This window comes from Pyrgilauda ruficollis, unplaced genomic scaffold, assembly GCF_017590135.1.
Source record: "Pyrgilauda ruficollis isolate IOZ18807 unplaced genomic scaffold, ASM1759013v1 scaffold3, whole genome shotgun sequence".
Taxonomy (NCBI): Eukaryota; Metazoa; Chordata; class Aves; order Passeriformes; family Passeridae; genus Pyrgilauda; species Pyrgilauda ruficollis.
Genome location: NW_024524377.1, coordinates 23,541,959 through 23,561,961, shown reverse-complemented (window position 1 = coordinate 23,561,961; position 20,003 = coordinate 23,541,959). Strand labels below are relative to the sequence as shown.

The 20,003-nt window shown below is 39.0% G+C and overlaps 1 protein-coding gene across 1 annotated transcript in view; it reads left to right on the top strand.

Annotated features, from left to right (window-relative positions):
• The window catches only part of INO80D (INO80 complex subunit D), a 58,502-nt gene that overhangs the window by 8,431 nt on the left and 30,068 nt on the right, over nucleotides 1-20,003 (top strand). The window contains exons 3-8 of the mRNA XM_041473438.1: nucleotides 597-692; nucleotides 800-1,046; nucleotides 6,545-7,293; nucleotides 10,372-10,480; nucleotides 16,522-16,746; nucleotides 18,669-18,778. Of these exons, the coding sequence (XP_041329372.1) occupies nucleotides 829-1,046; nucleotides 6,545-7,293; nucleotides 10,372-10,480; nucleotides 16,522-16,746; nucleotides 18,669-18,778 (1,411 nt within the window). The 5' untranslated portion in view covers nucleotides 597-692; nucleotides 800-828. The remainder of the gene's footprint in view (nucleotides 1-596; nucleotides 693-799; nucleotides 1,047-6,544; nucleotides 7,294-10,371; nucleotides 10,481-16,521; nucleotides 16,747-18,668; nucleotides 18,779-20,003) is intronic.

Below are 20,003 nucleotides of genomic sequence, written 5' to 3'. Positions count from 1 at the left end.
TAATGCCTGCATTTCCCTAAAATAAGTACAGTGAGGTAGGATAAACTTTGAAGAACCATGGTGGCCTCAGGAAGGACTGCATATGGATGCTTGCAGGAATTGTAAGCAGCTACAAAATCTGAAAGACTGGTCATCAGGTGTGGTAAAGAAAGCTTTTCTTAAAAAAAACTTTGTTGCACTGACTGGCAAAGTAATTTTGCAGAGCAAAGACAGTCTGTGGTGGTTTTGTAAGCAAAGATACCTTGAAGTAAACCCTTTGCAATCAAATGGGTTAATCATTTTTCAGCTTGATTTATGAAAGCAAGTGATCTAATCTGACACTTAACCTTTTTCAGCTTGTAGCTTCTAATCACTTTCTGGTAGATGAGTGTAGTTCTGTTAAAGTGATTTGAGTGTGGTGGCAGTAGAATTTTCTTTCCCCCAGTAATTTCTTTAATGTTTCCCAAGGATCTGAAAACTGATCGAAAACTATTGTGCTACTGTTTTATTACATGCTAGCTGAACCACAGGCTTGGTGACTACATGTGCCTGTTTACTTACTGTAGTAATATCTATTTTATTCTGACTGACAGTGACCCTTTTGATGTTTTCCTTAGACAATCTGCTTCATCTTGGTTCATCATCATTCCAAGATAGTGGTGTCCTTGGGGCTCTCTCTTAACACTGACATGGTACAGAAGATTTAAAATCAGGTATTGTTTTGGATCCTTCTTTCCGTCCAGAGTGAAACGCATAACCTAGAATGGAATGCAGTTTTTCTTCCCTTATGTGATTTGTCTCAATATTTTGGTTCTTTCAGCTGATGTTCACAAGGAATAGAGTCACGTGATGTATGAAGGCAAACACATACACTTCTCTGAGGTTGACAATAAGCCCTTGTGCTCATATAGCCCCAAACTGTGCAAGCAGAGGCGACTTAACGGCTACGCCTTCTGTATCAGACACGTTCTGGAGGACAAGACTGCCCCCTTCAAGCAATGTGAATATGTGGCCAAGTACAACAGCCAACGCTGCACCAACCCCATCCCCAAGTCTGAGGACCGTAGGTGAGTCGTGGTTTCCTCTCTGCAAAGTGGGAAGCGGCTGGGACGTTTTATTTAAGTTGCTGCCTGGTTTCAGGATGAGGGAGGAACTGCTCTGAGTGAATTGTATTCCAGGATGTGCCTTTGAGAATTTTGTTTTAATACCAGTAAACTTTATGTTATTTTCTGTGGGAGTCAAGTACTCAACTAGAGGGCAGTGGCTTAATCCCAAGGAAGTTTATGGGAGAGCTCACTGCTTTTCACACAGTCACTATAAACTGTGGATCAAACCTGCTACACAATATCAGCTGTTCTAACTCATTTGCTTTGTCACTCACAGTACATGCTCTTAGAAAGGCCTGCTTGTTTAGCTAGCAGTGCCAAAAGAACACTTCCATCTGCTTTTTCAGGACAAGTAGTTGAAAATGTTTATATTCGGGACATGGGGGGTAGTGACACCTTGGGACAAATCCAGAATTACAGTTCGATGATGGTGATTTGGTACTGATCTGTAGTGTTGTTTTACTGGAACAAAAGAAATATTATTTTATAGCAGATGAGCCAGCTGGGAAAGTGCCACATACTCCTTTTCTTCTTTGCTTCCCTTATTTCTCTCCCCCTCCCTGCCCAAATGAAGGTGCCCAGAGTGCCCAGGTATTAAATTCCTTGCAAAATATAGTCCTTGAACTTGTTGAGAGCTGGGAATTAAAAGCAGATTTCCTGAATTGCAGCCCATACTGTATCCACAAGGGCATTCTTCCTTGCTCTTAAGACTTCCTGAACACCAGTCTCATTGCTGCTGCTCAGGCTGAAATAGCAGAATTTGTCTAATCTTGTCCGCCATCAGTACATGACTTTATTTTTCAGAGCTGTCATTGCATGTTTTGCCAGTAATGCAGTGTTTAATTAATGTGTATGTTAACTATCTGCGGCTTGTTCTCATAGAAATGCTTTTTAAACCTAAAATATGAATAAAATATGCCAAAAAAATCAAACCACTATTCACTGACCTTTCACATTATTAGCTGCCATTCACTAACCTTTTGCATTATTAGCGGTGTTCCCACTGTGCCCTACATATAACTTCCTTCTCAGCTCACAGCTCCCTCTCTTGTCTGAAACAACAGTTGGACTGTGCTCTAAATTAACTTGCACTTCACCTGCCATTTCAGCTGAGGAGACTGATGAAGTGAGAAAAAAACTTTGAATGTTTGTCAAAAGCTGTAGGGCAAATGCTCAAATGGCACAAGATGAATAACTTTGAGCTGTAATTTGACAGTCAGTGAGTGTTTCTTTGCTGCTGTACAATTGAGGCTCTTTGGAAATAAGCTCACAGAAATGATCATAGAAATTGTTAGCACAAATGGTATGCTGTAATTTCAGATGCAAGAGCTGACTGAGAGAGTTCCTGTTTACCAGGGGTCATACTGAAAAACAATAGAAGTAATAGTCCTTAATGACACTTTTTTAATGTCTCATGTGTTCCCATGGAATTTGTGGTTTTTCTTTACACCTTGAATTGAGTTCACACTTTGTTCTTTTTGATTTTTCTCAAGTTAAAGTGAAGTGTGGTCATGACATCTGGTGTATGTTATATTAGAATAATTCAATTGCATGTCGAGTGTCACATTACAGTACTTGAAGAGGACAGCAGGTGTCTGAAAGAGAAAATAAACTTTTAATTTCAAATGAGAGGATGTGATAGTTGAAAGAATATTTTAAAAGACTGTTTCTTGGGGCAGAGTTTAATTTTAACAATAACATTTAATGAATGCTAGTGATAGGACTGTGGCTGTTCTAAACTTTTTTTGGCAGGCAAACCTGTATCTGTTTCTTCGAAGACTTTTTTCACACTCCGTTCAATATAAAGATGTTTGCAATGTCTGAGTTCTTCACTCATAGCTTTTCATTTTTTGTGTACAGAATTACTGTCAGATGGTCATTTTGTCACAGTTTTAGACAGGGAACTGTGCAGGATCAGAAGCATGATGTATGATGCTCTGACAGCTATCTTCTTTTATACTTCTAGAGATTGTTTAAAAAAAGTATTTCAAGAAGATGCATGTATTATATGCCAAAAGCTTCATAGTCTGCCCACAGATAATTAAGAAGAATTATCACTTGACCCTAGATAAATGAGATGCTACCAGCCACAAAGATGGTTAATATGATGCCATATTATTAAATTTCTTATTGACCATTAACATTCTACAAATTAAATCTATTAATAGTGCGTGACTTCATTTGAAGTCTGATTTTTCTATTCACTATCTTTTTTTTTAGAGAGTACATATATATATGTGGGATGATACACACGTGGGTTTTATATCTCTGTTTTCTCTGAATACATCTCCTACTTCTTAACCAGATACACACAAAGATAATGAAATGCAACTTGATTTCTAAATATAAGTTTGCTACAATTTAGTTGAGTTAAACATTATTTTGTCTCCAATTCTTCTCACTTGAGAGAATCTTTAAATTCTTTGTTATTATACAAGCTGCTCCCCAGTTTGTTTGGGTCTTCTTTTAAGTGATGGAAATTGATACCAAACTGGGCTGTACTAAGAAGCAGAACGCATTTGTAGGTAGAAAACCTCACTGTCTGAATTCTTGCCTTCCCAGTGGATGCAGGAAACAGTCCAGCTGAAGTCTTCAGAGCCCATCACATTTTATGTGCTTCATGTTATGATAATTTTAATGGATATCAACCCATCATAATTGTGGACTTAATTTGACCTTACCTGCACAGAATAAGTGCCTTTGGTTCTGAATGAGGAAGGGGAAAACACCTGTATTAGATACTTATTGTGATACTGTCAGCTGAGCATAACTCACAGACAGTTATAGAAGTGACAAACTGAGTGTCTAAGACAGCTTGTCAGAACTGGCTTTTGTAGGGCCAGCTTGACCCTAATGGGTTTTGTGCTCAGAGCTGTGTGAAAAGCACTGTGCTACTTGCAGGGTCATTCCTGTCTTCCCAGTAATCTGACTTCTGTGGAGCTTGAACTACTAATGCAGACTCTGCAGCACTGTGTGAAGTCAGAGCCACTTTAGGCCAGGGCTGACTAAAAAGCCATCCTGGAATGTGCAGGATGGGGAAATATGGGTGCATGCCCCCCTGGCTGTGTGCAGGGCTGGCAAGAGCATCACTTCAGCATGGTCAAGGCTGAAGTGGTGCTAATGAGAGCTATGCCTAGCCAAAACTGCTTGTGTGCAGTCTTCCTTACCCAGAGAAGACTGAACCGCTCTTCCTGGTTTCTTCTTGCTCCTGTTAGTCCAAGGTGTAACAGCCTTCCTTATACTAGAAGACAGGGAGTTGACAGAGCCTAAAGCACAGAGCCAGTGTGTACTGGAATCTGAATGTTGTAGCCTGGCATCCTTGGGTCCAGTGGAGCCAGCTGGCTCTCAGTGATGCAGTATGGTCAGCTGTAAGAGCCAAAGCTTTATTCTCTGCCATATAAAAATGATTGTTAGAGTTAAATGAACAAGACAAACCCTTACTAGCCTAAAACTCAGAGAATTTTAGCAAACTTGTTACCTTTCCACAAATTTATTCACCTTTTCTGTTTCTTTTCTTACTGTTTTTGCAATGAAAACAAACTATGCACTTCTACCTCCTCACATCAGCACAAACACAAGATGACAGTAATTTAAGTTCTGGACAATATAAGGGAAGCATTTGTGTTGAGCAGAACACTCGTTTTATTGGCATAAGAGGGAAAAAAATTCCCTTATGTTTGTTTAGTCTGTTTATTGGTTTTTTTCTTCTGTCATACTAAAAGTGCTGTGGTAACTCTTCAAACAACATATTTTAAAAGGGCTTAATTTTAAATACGGAAACAGTGCTTGTTGACTTTAAGGAAAGCTTTATTGCGCCCTCATTATATAATTTTATTTTTAGAACTGCATCTCTCTGTATGAATTTACAGTATTCCAGTGTGTTCTAATAAGGACTGCGCAAGTTTTTGGCTTTTAGCTTGCCTCATCTAGGTTTATTTTTTACTTACAACATAATGTAATGAAGAAATTATTTAGGCAATAATAAGTAGCAGTGCTTTTCAGCCTTTTCTGATTTGTGAAATCTTAGGAGTGTGGGTCTCACAAGAAGCTACATATATGGAGTCCATTAAAGAGCATATATGAAGTTGCTTTCTGTTTTTTCCCTTTTAAGGACCCTTTAGAGCTGTTCACACATTGTTTCTTTAGAAATGGGTCGACAAGTTGAAAGTGACTAAACTGAAGTGCTAAACCTTTTTGGGGGGTTGTTTTGCGCTTTTCTGCCATTTTTTTGCTCCATGAAGACTAGAAATAATATGAAGACCAGAAATAATATAATTTTAACCTATTTTTTCAACAAAACTTACTGTTCTCAGATTCGTACTGATCCAATTTTAAAGAATACCTTCATGGTATTCTATTCATTATCTTGTCCATAATTACCTTGATGCAGACATCACTCTTTCCTTGTATCTTTGGTCATCTGTAAGCTGTAAGTTATAGATGGGATTCTGCAAGGGCAAATTTTGATTTTTGGTGGGCTCTACAGAGGCAGGAGTGGCTGCCTGTGGCATACAGGAAAAGAATCACATCATGGTTCCTAAATTTCTGTCACATACTGATTCTAATCAAACAAAACTTAATTGCTTACTTTTTAGTATGTCATCTATGGCACAATTTGTAATTATTTTTACTTTCATGACAGAGTATCAAAGACCTTTTTGCTTTCTTTTTTTTAATAGCATGACTTTGAAAGCAGAAGAACTTAAAATCCATGCTTTTGGATTGTATATATACATATTTCTGGCATCGTGTAAATGCTTTCTAGCAGCAGAGGGTTGAAGATAGATTTTTATTGAAGAATATTCAGCTAATCCTCTGGCTTTAAAATTCATCGTGTTAAACTACTAAAACAGAATTTAAGTATTTATGCTACTTGTTCAGTAAGTGGAAATAGTGATCTTTCATAGCAGATAGATATGTTCTGAGATTGTCCTTATAAGAAACTGCTCCCTACTACAGTGGAATTCATCATCATAATAATAATGTGTACATTGATGAACATGTTAACTACTTCCACTGAAAGAATGAGCAAATGAAAAGAAGTATTCTTCAATATACTTTTTCTTAGGAGCTTTTGAACTGATCAGTTAATGGCTTAGATTCTTGCTGCTTTATGTATCAGACTGTCCATTTCTTCTGTTCACTTTGGATTTTGACTGTTAACCCTGTTAGAGAGTTAAGATTTTGAATGACTGTATGTGATTTTCCTATGAATAATGAATGAAGAATCTTACATCTGAAGATTAGAAATAGTTGCTTGTTTAAGGTTTTTCCTGCTGGTTTGGGAGCACCACAGTTATCTGTTGTATTAGAAGTTGAGTACAATTCTTATAAAATCTCTTCTGTTTCAGTTTATGTTTGCTTGAAATGCGTCTGTGAGTTTCTCCTAAGTGATGTCTTGTCTTCAGATTTTACTTACAGAAGTTTAGTTAATGACTGACTGCTCTTACTTTTCAAAGGTACTGCAACAGCCACCTGCAGGTACTTGGCTTTATACCGAAAAAGGAGAGGAAGAAAAAGAATGATCCCATAGAGGAGGTAAAGGTCAGGCATCAGATGGATGCTATGGCCTTCGGTCTGACAGTGCCCACCCTGGCCTTGAAGATGCCCAATGGACTGGATGGGATGTCCCTCTCCCCTCCAGGGGCAAGGCTTCCTCTCCACTACCTGGAGGCAGAATTAGAAGACCCCTTTGCTTTCAATGAGGAGGATGATGACCTAAAGAAAGGGGCAACAGTGAAGAAAAAGTTGCAGAGCAAGTTGGCTCACAACCGGCAGCGCCAGAGAGAGACAGAGATTTTAAAAGTTCGCCAAGAGCACTTTAGCCCCATTCCTGCACCTTTGCAGCAGCAGCCTCTGCAGCAGCAGCACTCCCATCTGCCACCTTCATCAGCTTCGTTAAAGACGACAGGGCTACCGCAGGGCATAGTCTGCAAGTCACCTCAACCTCTGAACACCAGCCTACCAATGCAGGGAGTGGCACCCACCACACACACTATAGCACAAGCGCGGCAGTTGTCTAACAAGAGACCTCTGCCTCTCCTGCCACCCGCCAGGGCTCCTGTCACGGACCCGCCACGGACTGACCGGGTCCTCATGAAAGCCACAGCCTTCTCTCCGCACTCGTCCTGCATGAGCCGGCTCCAGAGACTGGTGAAACTGTGCACTCGAAAACAGCAGCTGGACACTGATCTGTTTCCTCACTTAGGTGAGTGGGTAATAGATGCACTGCAGCCATATTTGTTAACCTGAAACCAAAAGACTGAATGGGGATGTCTTCTAGCCCTGTCCTGAATTCCTGTGCGGTCCGTACAAAATAACCCTGAGCTAGGTAATTTCTTGGCATTTTCTTTAGCCCTGTTGTCTATGAAGGGAATACCTGGACCCATCACAAATGGTTTATGGCATTTTCGTTGTTTATTCTTCTTAATGTTCTGTTAACCCTTTGAGAACCAAACTGAGGTGTAGAAAACATTGTTTGGCTTATAGAGACCTCATGTAGAAGGTTTGCAACTCGAGTGGTAAATGTGACACTAGTGGTACCTACAAGAGTGGACAAAGTTAGGTTGAAACATTAGGTGTGTGATAAGTGCACATGACATAATGAATGTAAGTAAAAGTTTGGCAATTTGGCCCATCAGTCTCTGCATATTCGAAATTCCATTTGACTTAATTGGAAAATTGGAACGCATGAGAATTTTTCTTGGGCCCTATTTATGTATAGAATATGGATGAAGAGAAGGAAAAGACCACTTCAGGAGAGCATCATTGTTACAGAAGGTAGTTGGAAGGGTGAAGTCTTGTCTGCGTACTGTGCAGAAATAGTCTTCCCCTTACACATAATGATCCATAGCTGCTTGTGAAAATACAAGCAAATATAGCCAAATTGGTGCCATGATAGTAGTGCTCTGTGAGCTTTGAAAAGGCAACTGACCTTATGGCTGATTTGTCTTGTTGTGAATATAGGCCTAGGTACACCTATCTGTCCTTCTTATTTTCCTCACCCTCCCTCAGTTACTTTTTTGCTTAGTTTTAGATTGTACTTTTCTAGCAAGTAAAATACTGGCAGGGAAAAGGAAATGTGATATAAGTAGAAACACCATTTATGATGTTTAAAACAAAAAAAGGCTTCAGCTAAACCTGGACATTCCCTAAATAATGTCTTATTTAATTGCAAACATCTGTAATTTTTGCAATTTCAATTAACTTTTTCTTAATTTGCTCTTAAGATCTGCCCTTTGGCACTCATGGGATAATTTGACTATTTGTTCAGGAGTTAATTAGCATCCCGTAGCATGTCTCCAAAGGAAATTGTTCTTCAGAAAACAGCTTTGATGGTCCTGTATATAGTGCATGTCTTTAGAGGAATGGCAACTCTAGAGGCATTTCTGAGTGTCACAGACCTCAATAGCTTAGAAGGTGACCTGTGTTTTGAAAGATCCTTTTCTGTGCTTAACGTTCTACATTCTCAACTGGTGAAGAGAATACGTGTTCCTTAAAAAGAGGCATAGTAAAAATAAAAAACAGTTGGACCTGTACATGCTTGTACAGTTAGACCTATACATGTACAGTTAGACCTATACATATACAGTTAGGCAGGTGCATAACTATGTGGATGCATTTAAAACAGTTTATATTTGGCAAAGTAAAAGAATTTACATATTAATTATGCGAGAGCGGAAAATTTGTTATTTATTCATTATAAGCCTTTAATATTAAAGACTAGGTATGCCTAGATCAGAGAATTTCAGGATTTCTTTTCTATATTTGAGCAGCACTAGAGATGACTGCACAGAATTTCAAAAGCTTAAGCCAGTTTTATGTGTACCAACATCAGAGCCATGTAATTGGATATCAATGTAACTGCAATCTTCAGTGTCTGTACAACTGAATCTGGATTAGATTTTATTCCTTCCTTTCTGCAGTGCCCAGGAGAAGCAAAACAACTCAGTTTCTGATTTTGTTTTTAAATTTTGGGTTTAAACAATTTGTTATGTGGTTGTCAATTGTGGACATCTTTATGGAATGATTAAGTTGATTTTTCATTCCTTTATGGAAGAGACAAGAGGAAAAAGAAACATTCAAGTTGAAAGTATAATTCTGGCATTTTATCAAATGTCTTAAGGTATCTTAATTTAGTTCAAATATATGTCTTAAAAATAAAAATAAAAAATAATTTTTTTAGAATGCTGAAGTTCCTGAAAATTTAGGTTTCTGATATCTGTGGTTTATGTTAAAGTGCTGGTTCTATATGAAGAGTTACCTGATTATTATATTCCAAGCTTATGTGTGTATGTCTCCAACTCTGAAAGTGCTTGAACAAGTACTGATGCATTTCCCAGACTCAAGGCACCTGACTTCAGAATCATCTCAGATACAGTTGTTCAGTTTAGTTTTAGCAAAAATGAAATGCTCCTTAACTCTATCAATTTTCAAGGAGCACACAAGAAAATGAAAAAGCAAAGAATGCTAGCTCGTAAATGCAGGAATGGGATTTTATCCCACCTGCTGCAAGAAAGTGGCAAGAATTTCACTGGATATGGGAGAGATAATAGGAAAAAAACCAAAAGATTAAGTTCCAGATAAAATGTTCCCCCTGAGAACTTACTGGCTGCTTTCTGGCCAAGCTGAGGCTGCTGGAGCCCACTGTAAGTTGATCATACTGCATCATCATTAAGTGAAAACATGCTGCTTGGTGAAAGTGCTGGAGTGTTTGTATCTCTCCCTTTAGCTCTTTCTTCCCACTAATATGTGCATTTGGCAGGCAATTACAGAGACTGAGCAGAGGAACATCCTGGGTAGCTGTGTATCTATCTCTGTCCCTGCTGCTATGTCTTACAGTTTTCATATTCTTCTGTGTTTTGGCATAGAAAAGGGGTCAGAATATAAACAGAAATGAAATTGGCCTATTTAGATCATATAGTATTAAAATTTGCCAAGTAGCCAGTTCTTCATGACAGGGACTTCTCTCTTACCTTGTACTTAGTTATAAAAAGTAGTATTTTTCTGTGGGTAAGATGGTGATTTTTCTTGCACTTCTTATGGATAAAGAAGCCAATAAAAGGAAAACTCAGTTATGATAAAAATCAGTGCATGCTATTTGCACACTGTAATGGAGCTGTTACTGTAGCTTTTCCTGTATAATTGAGAATACTGCATAATTTAATAAAACATAATTATGCTTGCAACTATACTATACATTCATCTTTTGTGCCAAAGGTTGCTCAGAGGCCTATATGAGGTGGATGCTCTTTTCATCCAGTTTCCATGTTTTCAATTCCCTTAGGGCTGGATTGGTCTGAAGACAGTGGAGAAGAGTTGGAGGATTCAGACCATACCTCCCCTTACCAGGTTGCATGGTCTATCCGAGAAAGCCTCGGCTATGAGAGACCTGAGTGAGTATGATTCTTTAGTATTCATGCTGGCCTTGATGGAATAAATCATGGAAATGTGAGCTTCACTTCAAGTGGAGCCAGTGGAACCTAAGCACTTGTTCAAGTGTTTTGCTGAAACAAAGGATTGTTTGAACTCATTTGTTTGTAAGAGCTATGGAACAGCTTGTCGCCTTCTGTCCCAGTTTCCAGCTAACTTAGAGACCTTTGTGCAGTCTGCTATCAGAAGGATGCATCAGGAAAGGATTTAAGCTTGTTTGCTTGAATTTAATTGAGTTTAGTAGGATTTATTCATGAACTTGTGTGCTTTGATGATTGGAGGTCCTGAATTAGAATCAAATGGGGTTGCTGTTGGTTTCTTGTCTTTCCTACTGTTGTTAATAACTTTGTCAGTAAACTTCCTCCATTTTACTCATTAATTCTTGTAATAATTATGCAGGCTGTTGTTTTAATGTACATTTTAAAAGGCCATGGTATTTTTTTCATAATTAAGTTTTGAATAAACCTCTGTCAGTACTTGTAAGCATTGGAGGGAAGCATGGGACTTGCGAGCACGGGATCAAAAGGATAAACAGAGCAGGAATTAACTGCTGGTGCAGAAAGGCTTATGATGTTCTCTATATACTGCTAAGTCACAAATCTAAATTTACAGCAGGATATGATAATACAGGTCTACTAATGTAAATTTGAAGGTGCACAGTTAAAACAAAGCATCCCAGGTGTAGTATTATAACAATAGTGTTGTATGTTGTTAACAAAGAAATAGGGGTCTCACTAGAATTTGATTATAGTTTCTGTAACATGCCTCTCATTCAATGTGCAACTGGACTTTTTGATTCTACAACTATTTTTTATTTTTTTTTTGGTTTTTAACTATCACACTTAGAATAATGGTGTTAATGAAACCTTATTTTGTTGTTACATTCTGAAAATTCTGAAACTTACTAGAATTTCCTGCCATCTCTGAAGATTGTCCTCCAGGTGAACCACAAAGCTGTGTCTCTCTCTCATCAGGACACACACCAGGATGCTAAATTTATTAAGAGCCTTCAGTGAATCAAAGCTGTTAAGAAGAATGTAGACTTCACTTTTTTAAAATAAAGAGGGCTTTTTTATTATGAATAACTGTTGTTTTTTAGGGCATTAGCAGTTTTAGAGTGACCTTTCACAAACATTACTTCTAACCTAAAAGGCAACTTTTAAATAAAATGTTCTGAGAAATCATGAACAGACTTTCAGACTTCTAAATCATACATAATTTTTCACAGCAGATATATCTATTAAATAACTTCCCTTATACTCTTCTTTCTTTGACATTTGATTTGATTCTTCCATAGATCCCTATTTTTTTGCCAACTTATAAAGGTCATCTCTGTGTGTTTTGTCTTCTATTTGTCTTAACTTCCTTTGGATTCTTCCTACTCTTTTCACATACTGAGAGAAAATAATACCTTATCTTGACATTTTCTTTTCCATTCTAGCATTCTGTGCACCTCAGTTAAATGCTGTCTTAACTATCCATGATGGATAAATTTTTGAATGCAACTGGCTGCTTTTGTACTTCCATCAGCCTGCTCAGTGTTAGCTCTTCAACAACCTTACTAATTTTGATCATGGATAAGCAGTCACTTGATGTCAGCCTTCTAAAACTTGAGTTCCTATTCTGCAAACTTCTGTAGTGGTTTTTATTACCTGAAATGTTTCACTTTGACACTTCTGCAGTGTGGTCTGCCTGCTGCTGAAGATGAATTAGTTCAAGCTATTTCTGGGGAGATTTGATTTGTCAAAATGACTCTGCCTTGCTAATCTGGTGGTACAGACTGGTGCCTCCTAAAGTCAGCCAGTGACTTGTTACAGCTCTGATTTCTGAGGACTTATTTTACCAGAAAACCAATGGAGACTATTTCCCAAAACTTTTTTGTTTTGAAATCACATACCTAAACTTAGGGGATTTCATAAACTTAAATACCTGAACTTCATACCTAAACTTGCTGGTTTTCTTAGTAAAATTAAATCTCTTTTTTCTGTTTATTTGTATCTGAGCTTGTGGTCCCCACCAGCATTCTGTCTTTTTTTCTTTTGACTGCATGGAAGACAGTTAGAGGAATGCTTCTCAGAATAGACTATTGAAAGAAAATGAACAGTTAATTTCTGCTTTACTGGACAGCTGGTTCTCAGCATTTCTGCTTGTGTGATTGTGGGGGAAACCTCTGCTGAACTTCTTGTGTGATGCTCTAGCTGCTCTTAAACTCCCAAAAATTCATCAGATTTGTTAAAAATTAGTGTCTTAGCAGTGTCCTGGTTTTGGCTGGGATAGTGCTCATTTTCTTCTCAGCAGCTGGCACAGTGTTTTGGGTTCGGTAGGAGAGCAGCGTTGATAATGCTCTGATGGTTTGGCTGCTAAGTAGTGCTAGTCCCACGTCAGGGACACTTCAGTTCCCTGTGCTCTGCCAGAGGGGGGGTGCACCAGAAGCCATGAGGGAGCACAGCTGACCCCAGCTGGCCAAGGGGATACTCCACAGCCTAGAACATCGTGGGCAGGACATAAACTGGGGGGAGCCAATCGCTGCTTGAGGTAGGCTTGAATATCTATCAGTCAGTCACTGGGTGGTGAGCAGCTGTATACGGCATCACTTGTTTTTCTTGGGGTTTCTTTTTCTTTTTTTTTTTTTCATTACAATAAATAGTAGTAGTATATTTTACTTTGTTTTCGTTAGTAAGCTATTCTTAGCTCAACCCACAAGGTGTTTTTTTTCTGATTCCCCACCCCATCCCACTGGTGGGAGTAGGGAGAGTGAGCATGCAGGGAGAGGGAGCATGCAAGCACTGTGGTTCTTAGTTGCTGGATGAGGTTAAACCATGACAACAATAATACATTTTTTGGTTCACTTGCCTTCTGGCCTTTTAATCTGTAAAATTCATATTGTTGCAATCATCTGTGGAAACGCAGGCCAAATGTTTGCTTTTATTATTCTGTGCTTTAATTTTGAAAAATTGTGTTCCTGTGGTCCCAGGAGTTCGGGACACAGTGCTTCGAGGCAGGCACAAACGTTTCAGTTCCAGTAGCTCAGGAGCTGGCAGTGGGCACGGTGCAGGCTGGGTGCTGGCAGAGAAGGTTGCTGGGGTAGGAGGAATCCCTTGTGGGAGCAGCAATTTGGAGAGAAAGCAGGGGCTGTTCTCTGCTGCAGATTACTGAAGCTTCCCCCTAGATTATTTGATTACTGAGTCTGGTATCTTAGAAAGTGCTGGAAAACAAATGACATTATAACAAAATATTTTTTCGCTTCCTACTCTGAAATATAGATAGAACAAACATTTCAAGTAGCAAGTTTGAAAAAGGAGTGTGAGTCCCTCCTCATACCAACTCCCTCAAAGTATTAAATATCAACACTGTGTTGTCAAAAGATGGATTTAATAACTCCCAATAAGTAGAGTAACTAAAAGAAAGAAGGGAAGATTCTTCAAAACGCTCTGTAAGGAGGGATTTGTATTATAGTTGCTGGGTTGTCTCAGAATAGAGAGCATGTTCTCCTCATTCCCTGGTGGTGCCTGGCTGCTCACCCTTTTGCTCTTCCTTTCTGCTGCTTCGTGCTGTCTTTGTTTTCTTCAGGAACACACAGCAATAATCCCCCTGATGTTTCCACATGACAGTCTGAAAGGGAAGGGTTGGGAGAAAGCATTTTGGATTATCAAATGGCTTGTGTGCACTTTCAGAAATCTTTGTAAAAATGAAATGCCACACGTTAAGTTGAACTTCAGAAGTTCTATATGCAGCTTAGGAGAATAAACTAAATAGAATTTGGCGAACTTGTTTATGAAAGAGCAACAATAAAAGTATCTTTCATTTTCATGCCTACTGAAGAAGAAAGGTTTTATTTTGATATTTTTAGGTTTCTTTGAACATATAAATGTTTTGGCTAATCTTAGTGGCCTGGGAACGAAGTTCTGAACAGGCTTTTAAAAACTGGCTTTTAGAAGTTTTGGCTCAAAATAAGCCCTTGCCCGCTGAAGGCATGATTTCTTTCTATACCTTTGATATATGTCTTAATCTATTTTTAAAAAATATCTCATAAACTGAAGATCAAAAATGTTTTAGCATACAATGTCATTTTTTTCTGTCATTTTTCTGGCAATGTGAGAGAAGTAAAAAGTCTCAAATATAGAGAAATGTACATTAAAAAACACTCTTTCCACACAAAAGAAACTTCTTTCCCATCAGGAATACTCCTGGTATTCTTAAAGTTAATTTTTAACCATATTTAAAATTAAATCAGTAACTTTGTTTAAAAGTCTTGGCCCAGAACAGTAATGGAATATCTAAGATATTAAACCTACCAATAAATATATATGCTGTCTATGTTTTCCTCTTTTAGTAATGCATTGGGAAAGGAATGTATTACTTACATATAGCCACAGTCAATTAATCCACAGTCAATTTTTTCTAAACAGTTTTCCCCAGTAAGCATTCTTTCCTAAGAGATCTTAAAAGTGTATTTTCTTTTAATTTTCAATGTAAAAATGTTCTAAACATTGCATACTTTTAACATAGGTTGTATTTGCTGCTAAGCATGGAATTGCAGAGGTTAATTACTTGTAATTTATGCTTCTAGAAAATAAGTTGTAATCTGTTTTAACAGCCAAAATACATAGTATGGTTGACTTTACGTGAAACTTCACAAAAACATGCATTTGTGTCAAAGGCAGTGTTTGCTGCTGCAGTTTTCGTGGAAAGCCTTAGTGTGAAGATGGCTGCAGGAATTGGCCTGCGTGTAAATAGAGTCAGAGTTTCTAGAAAAAAAATAGGTTTTCACCATACTGCCTTTCAGGGACAGATGTGCTGTCTGCATTTCTGGATCTTCCTTTATTTAGTAAATATCATGGCTGGTATTTCACATCTCTTGCGTCTCAGTGGTGGCCTCCTTTGCTGTGTGCAGGTTGGGTGTCAGCTCATCAGTCCCACAGGCTCTGAACATTGCCAGCTTTTGATTTGCTTCATTTGTTTGGATTTTCCTTCTCTCCCCTGCCCTTTTTTTTGTGTTACAGATAGGAAAGTTGGCAAAAAGTTTCTCTGTTCTATAAGGAAACAAATTAGAGGAAAAACTCAACAGAATATGCTTAGATTCAGCACATGTATTTTGTTGCTCCATGGACAACAAACTCATTCTGCAAACTAGTGCTTGTTGTGGAGAACTTCTGGCTAGCTTCATGGACCTTGTTTTAACAAGTTCCAGTGATGATTTTCTGTTTCATGACTTTTATTTCATTTAACTGAATGTGTTGACATGGTTTGATGATCTTGTTGATATATGCCTGGACATTCAGGGAGCCAAGATAAATGGAGAAGGGCTTTCTTAAGCCAACAGAGAGTTGGATTAATCCTTCTTCTGGTCATTGCTTAGCCCTGGTTTGATCTTTCCCTCAGTGTCTTTGAGTTAGATGTGAATTTCTTCTCTGTTATTGTACTATAACTCAACTGCAACTCTGCAGCAAGGGGAAATCGGTATCAGCTGTTAGCTGTGTAAATGTGTATTTTGGTTTAAAAAGGAATATACCGCCTGGCAGAGTAAAAGGAATTGGAAGAAGTCAGCAGTCTAGGTACTTGTTAGAATTTGACTATCTTCTCCAGCATGATTGTTCCTCAATAAATTTCCACTGCACAGTTCCCCACCCTTGTCTTCTCCATTAATTGCACTTTGATTTAAGCGTTGGTCTCATTTGCTGAGACATTTACAATAAATAAAGGTTAACAGTATAGATTTCTTTTTGAACAGCAGGATCTAGACATTTACATGCGTCAGACTTGATGATAAATTGATGTAATCTCTAATAATGACATACTAAGAAGGGCAAATACCTTTAGAATTTAAAAGGGATCCTGCTCTAGCTATTTCTCAAGCTGCGCTGCCTGATTTCAGCATTTGGATGTTTGTGTGGCTAGAAGATGGATGCCAACTTTACAATTCTATTAGAATGACAAATCAGCTTAGTGGGAGAAAAAAAAGTAGTATCTTAAAACATATTTGTTTTTATTTTCCTTTCTTCAGGTCCGATGATGACAATGCAGATGACAGGAGTTCCAGGGTGACCAGACTTTGCACTTACTTTCAGCAGAAATACAAGCACCTCTGCCGCCTGGAGCGGGCAGAATCCCGCCAGAAGAAATGCCGGCACACGCTCCGGAAAGCCTTGCTGCAGGCGGCCAGCAGAGAGCCCGAGCGCGCGGGGCAGCTCCTGCGGGAACTCCGGAGAGCTGCGTGTGCTTGTACCAGGTTAGACCTGCCCTGTGACTGCAGGAGCCTGGGGCTGGGCAGGGTGGACATGGGCTGGGCATCCCGCAGCTGAAATGATGAGCTCTGAAATCGGTAGTCACGCACAAGGCAGGAGAAGCATGGCAGATAAATGCCTGTCAGTGGAGTAAAATAAACGTGGCATACAGAGTTTTCCATGAAGACGGACCTTCTCCAGCTTTATGTTGTAAAATGTGGATAGTTTGTTCAGCAATTTCTGGGCCCAAATATCTGGTCCTTTACTGTGCCAGTAGAAGATGTGGTCTGTAGTTCACTGCTCCAACTCAGATTTTGTTCTTCAGACAGCTTTTTTTGAAAAGTCTGTACCTCCTCTTAATTATCTTCCCAGCAAACCAAATTTAAGCTCATGCTTTTTGTTAGATTTAACTCAATCCGACATTAAATAAAACTTGGCAACAAAATACATAACTTCTAACAACTTTGAAGGTTATCTTCTGTGGGAATTCTTTCTAGATAATGTCAACATCCCTCCAGCTCTCAGCATATGGAGAGTTAGTTGAGTCATATTTGTGCAGGAACAGACTAAGTCTGAACCCTGGTGTTACATTTGGGGTATCAGAAGCATCCTTTTGCTGTTGGGGCTTTGCTTTACAGGATGTGTGACTGTGGGGTGTAGTGGATAGTATGAGATGCAGGCTGGAGCTGGGTACTGGGAGTATATTGTGTTTAATGGGATGCTTTTGTTCCTGGTTAAGTGGGATGTGTTCATGACAGTTGAAGGGTTCATTGTTGGGGAGGTGAACTGATTCTGAAGAACTGCTCTGAGGCGTAATGTAGAAGTCCATTGCTGGTTTCCAAAGTTGTGTATAAATTTCTCCAAACTTAAACACTACAGCAAAAGTTCACTTGAACTGACAAGCTCTTGCTGGTTTTTTCCCCCTATTATTTTTCCCTTTTATTAAGCAAAAAAAGTTTACATTGTTTTGGGTAGACCAGCAAAGCCAGATAATGCCTGTCATCACTGCTCTGGTCAATTTAAGTAACCACAGAGTCTCTTCAGATACAAAATTTTTCACAGGAGTAATACTGCTAACTAAAACTTTGCTCAGTCAAAGTGCAGTTGATGCCAGAAATGGCTGAAGGAAAACAGTCAGGCTACAGACAACTTTTTGTCAACCTAGAAAACAACGTGTACAGAGGTGCAAGTCAGCCCTGGAATCGCCAGCTTTATCTCCATGAAGGTGACACATGCCTGGAGAGCAGGCTAACCCCAAGCGAGCTGTGTAACGCTTCAGTGCTCGTCCACACTGCTGTCTGGCGCCTGCTTGCAGCTCAGGCTCAAAGCACAGAGGCTGTGCTGGGGAAGCGCCCAGCTCCGGGCACCTGCTGGTGGATTGGGCTGTAGCACGTTGATGGAGGAGAGCTTTTATCCATGTTGAGCACGCTCAGGCTCTGCCACTCCAGAGCTCAGTCTAAGTTTGTCTGAGCACATGCTTGCATGTAAGCTCTGGGGATGCTCGGCATGTTTTGATTATGAACAGGCTTGGAAGTGCACTTGACTCCCATCTAGGCATACCCAGTACATTGAATTCTAAAGACTGACCTCGTTTTGAGGGTCACCTGTGCTGACACTCACCTACTGCTGCCCTTTCTGTTGCAAGGTGTTGTAATATTTACATGGTAGTAGCACATAGCACCTCTCATTACAATTAAGGGCCTGTGAAATAAGAAATAATCCTGTTACTACAGTCACACCTTCACCTGTCATTGACATCTATTCTGTGTCCCTGTGTAGAGCTTGGTGGTAGTGTGCACCCATCTGGATCATGACACACACATGTGTGTTACAATTTTTCATCCTACTGTGCTACATTCAGTATAATAATTGTGTTAAGTACCCACAAGACTGGGGGTTTGTAAACTCTTTTATGCTTTCTTTTCAGCACAAGCCAAGCAAGGCAGAGAGATACAGAACCAACAACCTGCAGTGGGACTTCGAAGGGAGAGCAGTGCACTAACAAGGCCCTTCCATTCACCAGGCACTGTTTTCAGCGTATCCTCTTAACTCTGTTTGGGAGTTGCATTCAGGCATGGAAGCTGTTCTGTTTTAGGAGGTTTTTTGTTAGATTTTTGCATGATAACAAAGTTTTCACAAAGAAATACCTATTTGTTAGTATGTCATCATATTAACCAAAGCACCTCCTTTGCTTTTAATTTGGCTGTGTGATTTAGGCCTGTAGACACTGAGGATAAGTAGTCTGTTACTGGTATTTGTAATAGGAACATCATTTTACTTTGTGAGCTGTATTTAGTGTGAGCAAGAAACCTTTACAAAATGATCATCCTTCACAATGACTTGGTACAAACCATGTGACTTTCAGCCTCCTACAGTTCTTGGTAGGTTCCAATAGACCACCTTCCTGTGCCAGTTTAGTGGAAATAGGTTTTTATGCATAGTATAAAAAGAGGGCTTACACTGACTAGAAAGATGGAAATCATACTTTCTGTTGTTTAAAGAAACAGAACAGAAGGAGTCACAGAACCTCTTAGGCCAGGTGAGGAAGGGTTCGCTGTGCTTGGAATTTCAAACAAAGCCTGGAAAGAATGTTGAAAGTCAATGGCTGAAGATCTCAGAAAGAAGAGAGCACAATAGGTGTGAGTTTTGGTTCTGAAGACTATAAAAAGGCAGACTTATGACCTGTAATACTTAAAAATTCTGCAGACTTTGGTTTTTTTCTTTTTAGCTGAAGAATTGTTGGTGCTTTTGTTGGGGTGACTCCTGTTGTTGGAACTTTTGGTTTTGGTATTAAAAGTGACTAGTGCTGATGTACTCAGCTACTGTCAGATTGCAGCACCTTTCCAGTCTTTTTGTTTTGCAGATGCCTTGTTTTTATTGTTTGATTTTTTGCAGGCCACTTAAAAGCAGTTTGCAGAGCAGTTCAAAACGTCTATGAGAGAGCACCATGGCATACAGCTGTATTGGGGATTTGCCTCATGGTTCTGATGGGATTTTTTTTTGTGTAGCTTTTAATTTTAAGTGGTCTTGCTTGTTGCTGTGTGTAGAGCAGGATAGTCAAGACTAGTGATTTTGCATGTATGCCCATTTTTTCTCTCTGCATTTTCTTCTCTGAAATGAACAGGTTCTTGGTTCTGACCCATCCATCCAAGGCTACTATCTGGATTGTTCTGCAGGTTTTTCATTTTCTTTGTCTTTTTTTTTTTTTTTTTTTTTTTTTTTTTTTTTTTTTTTTTTTTTTTTTATAATTTTTAAAAAAATA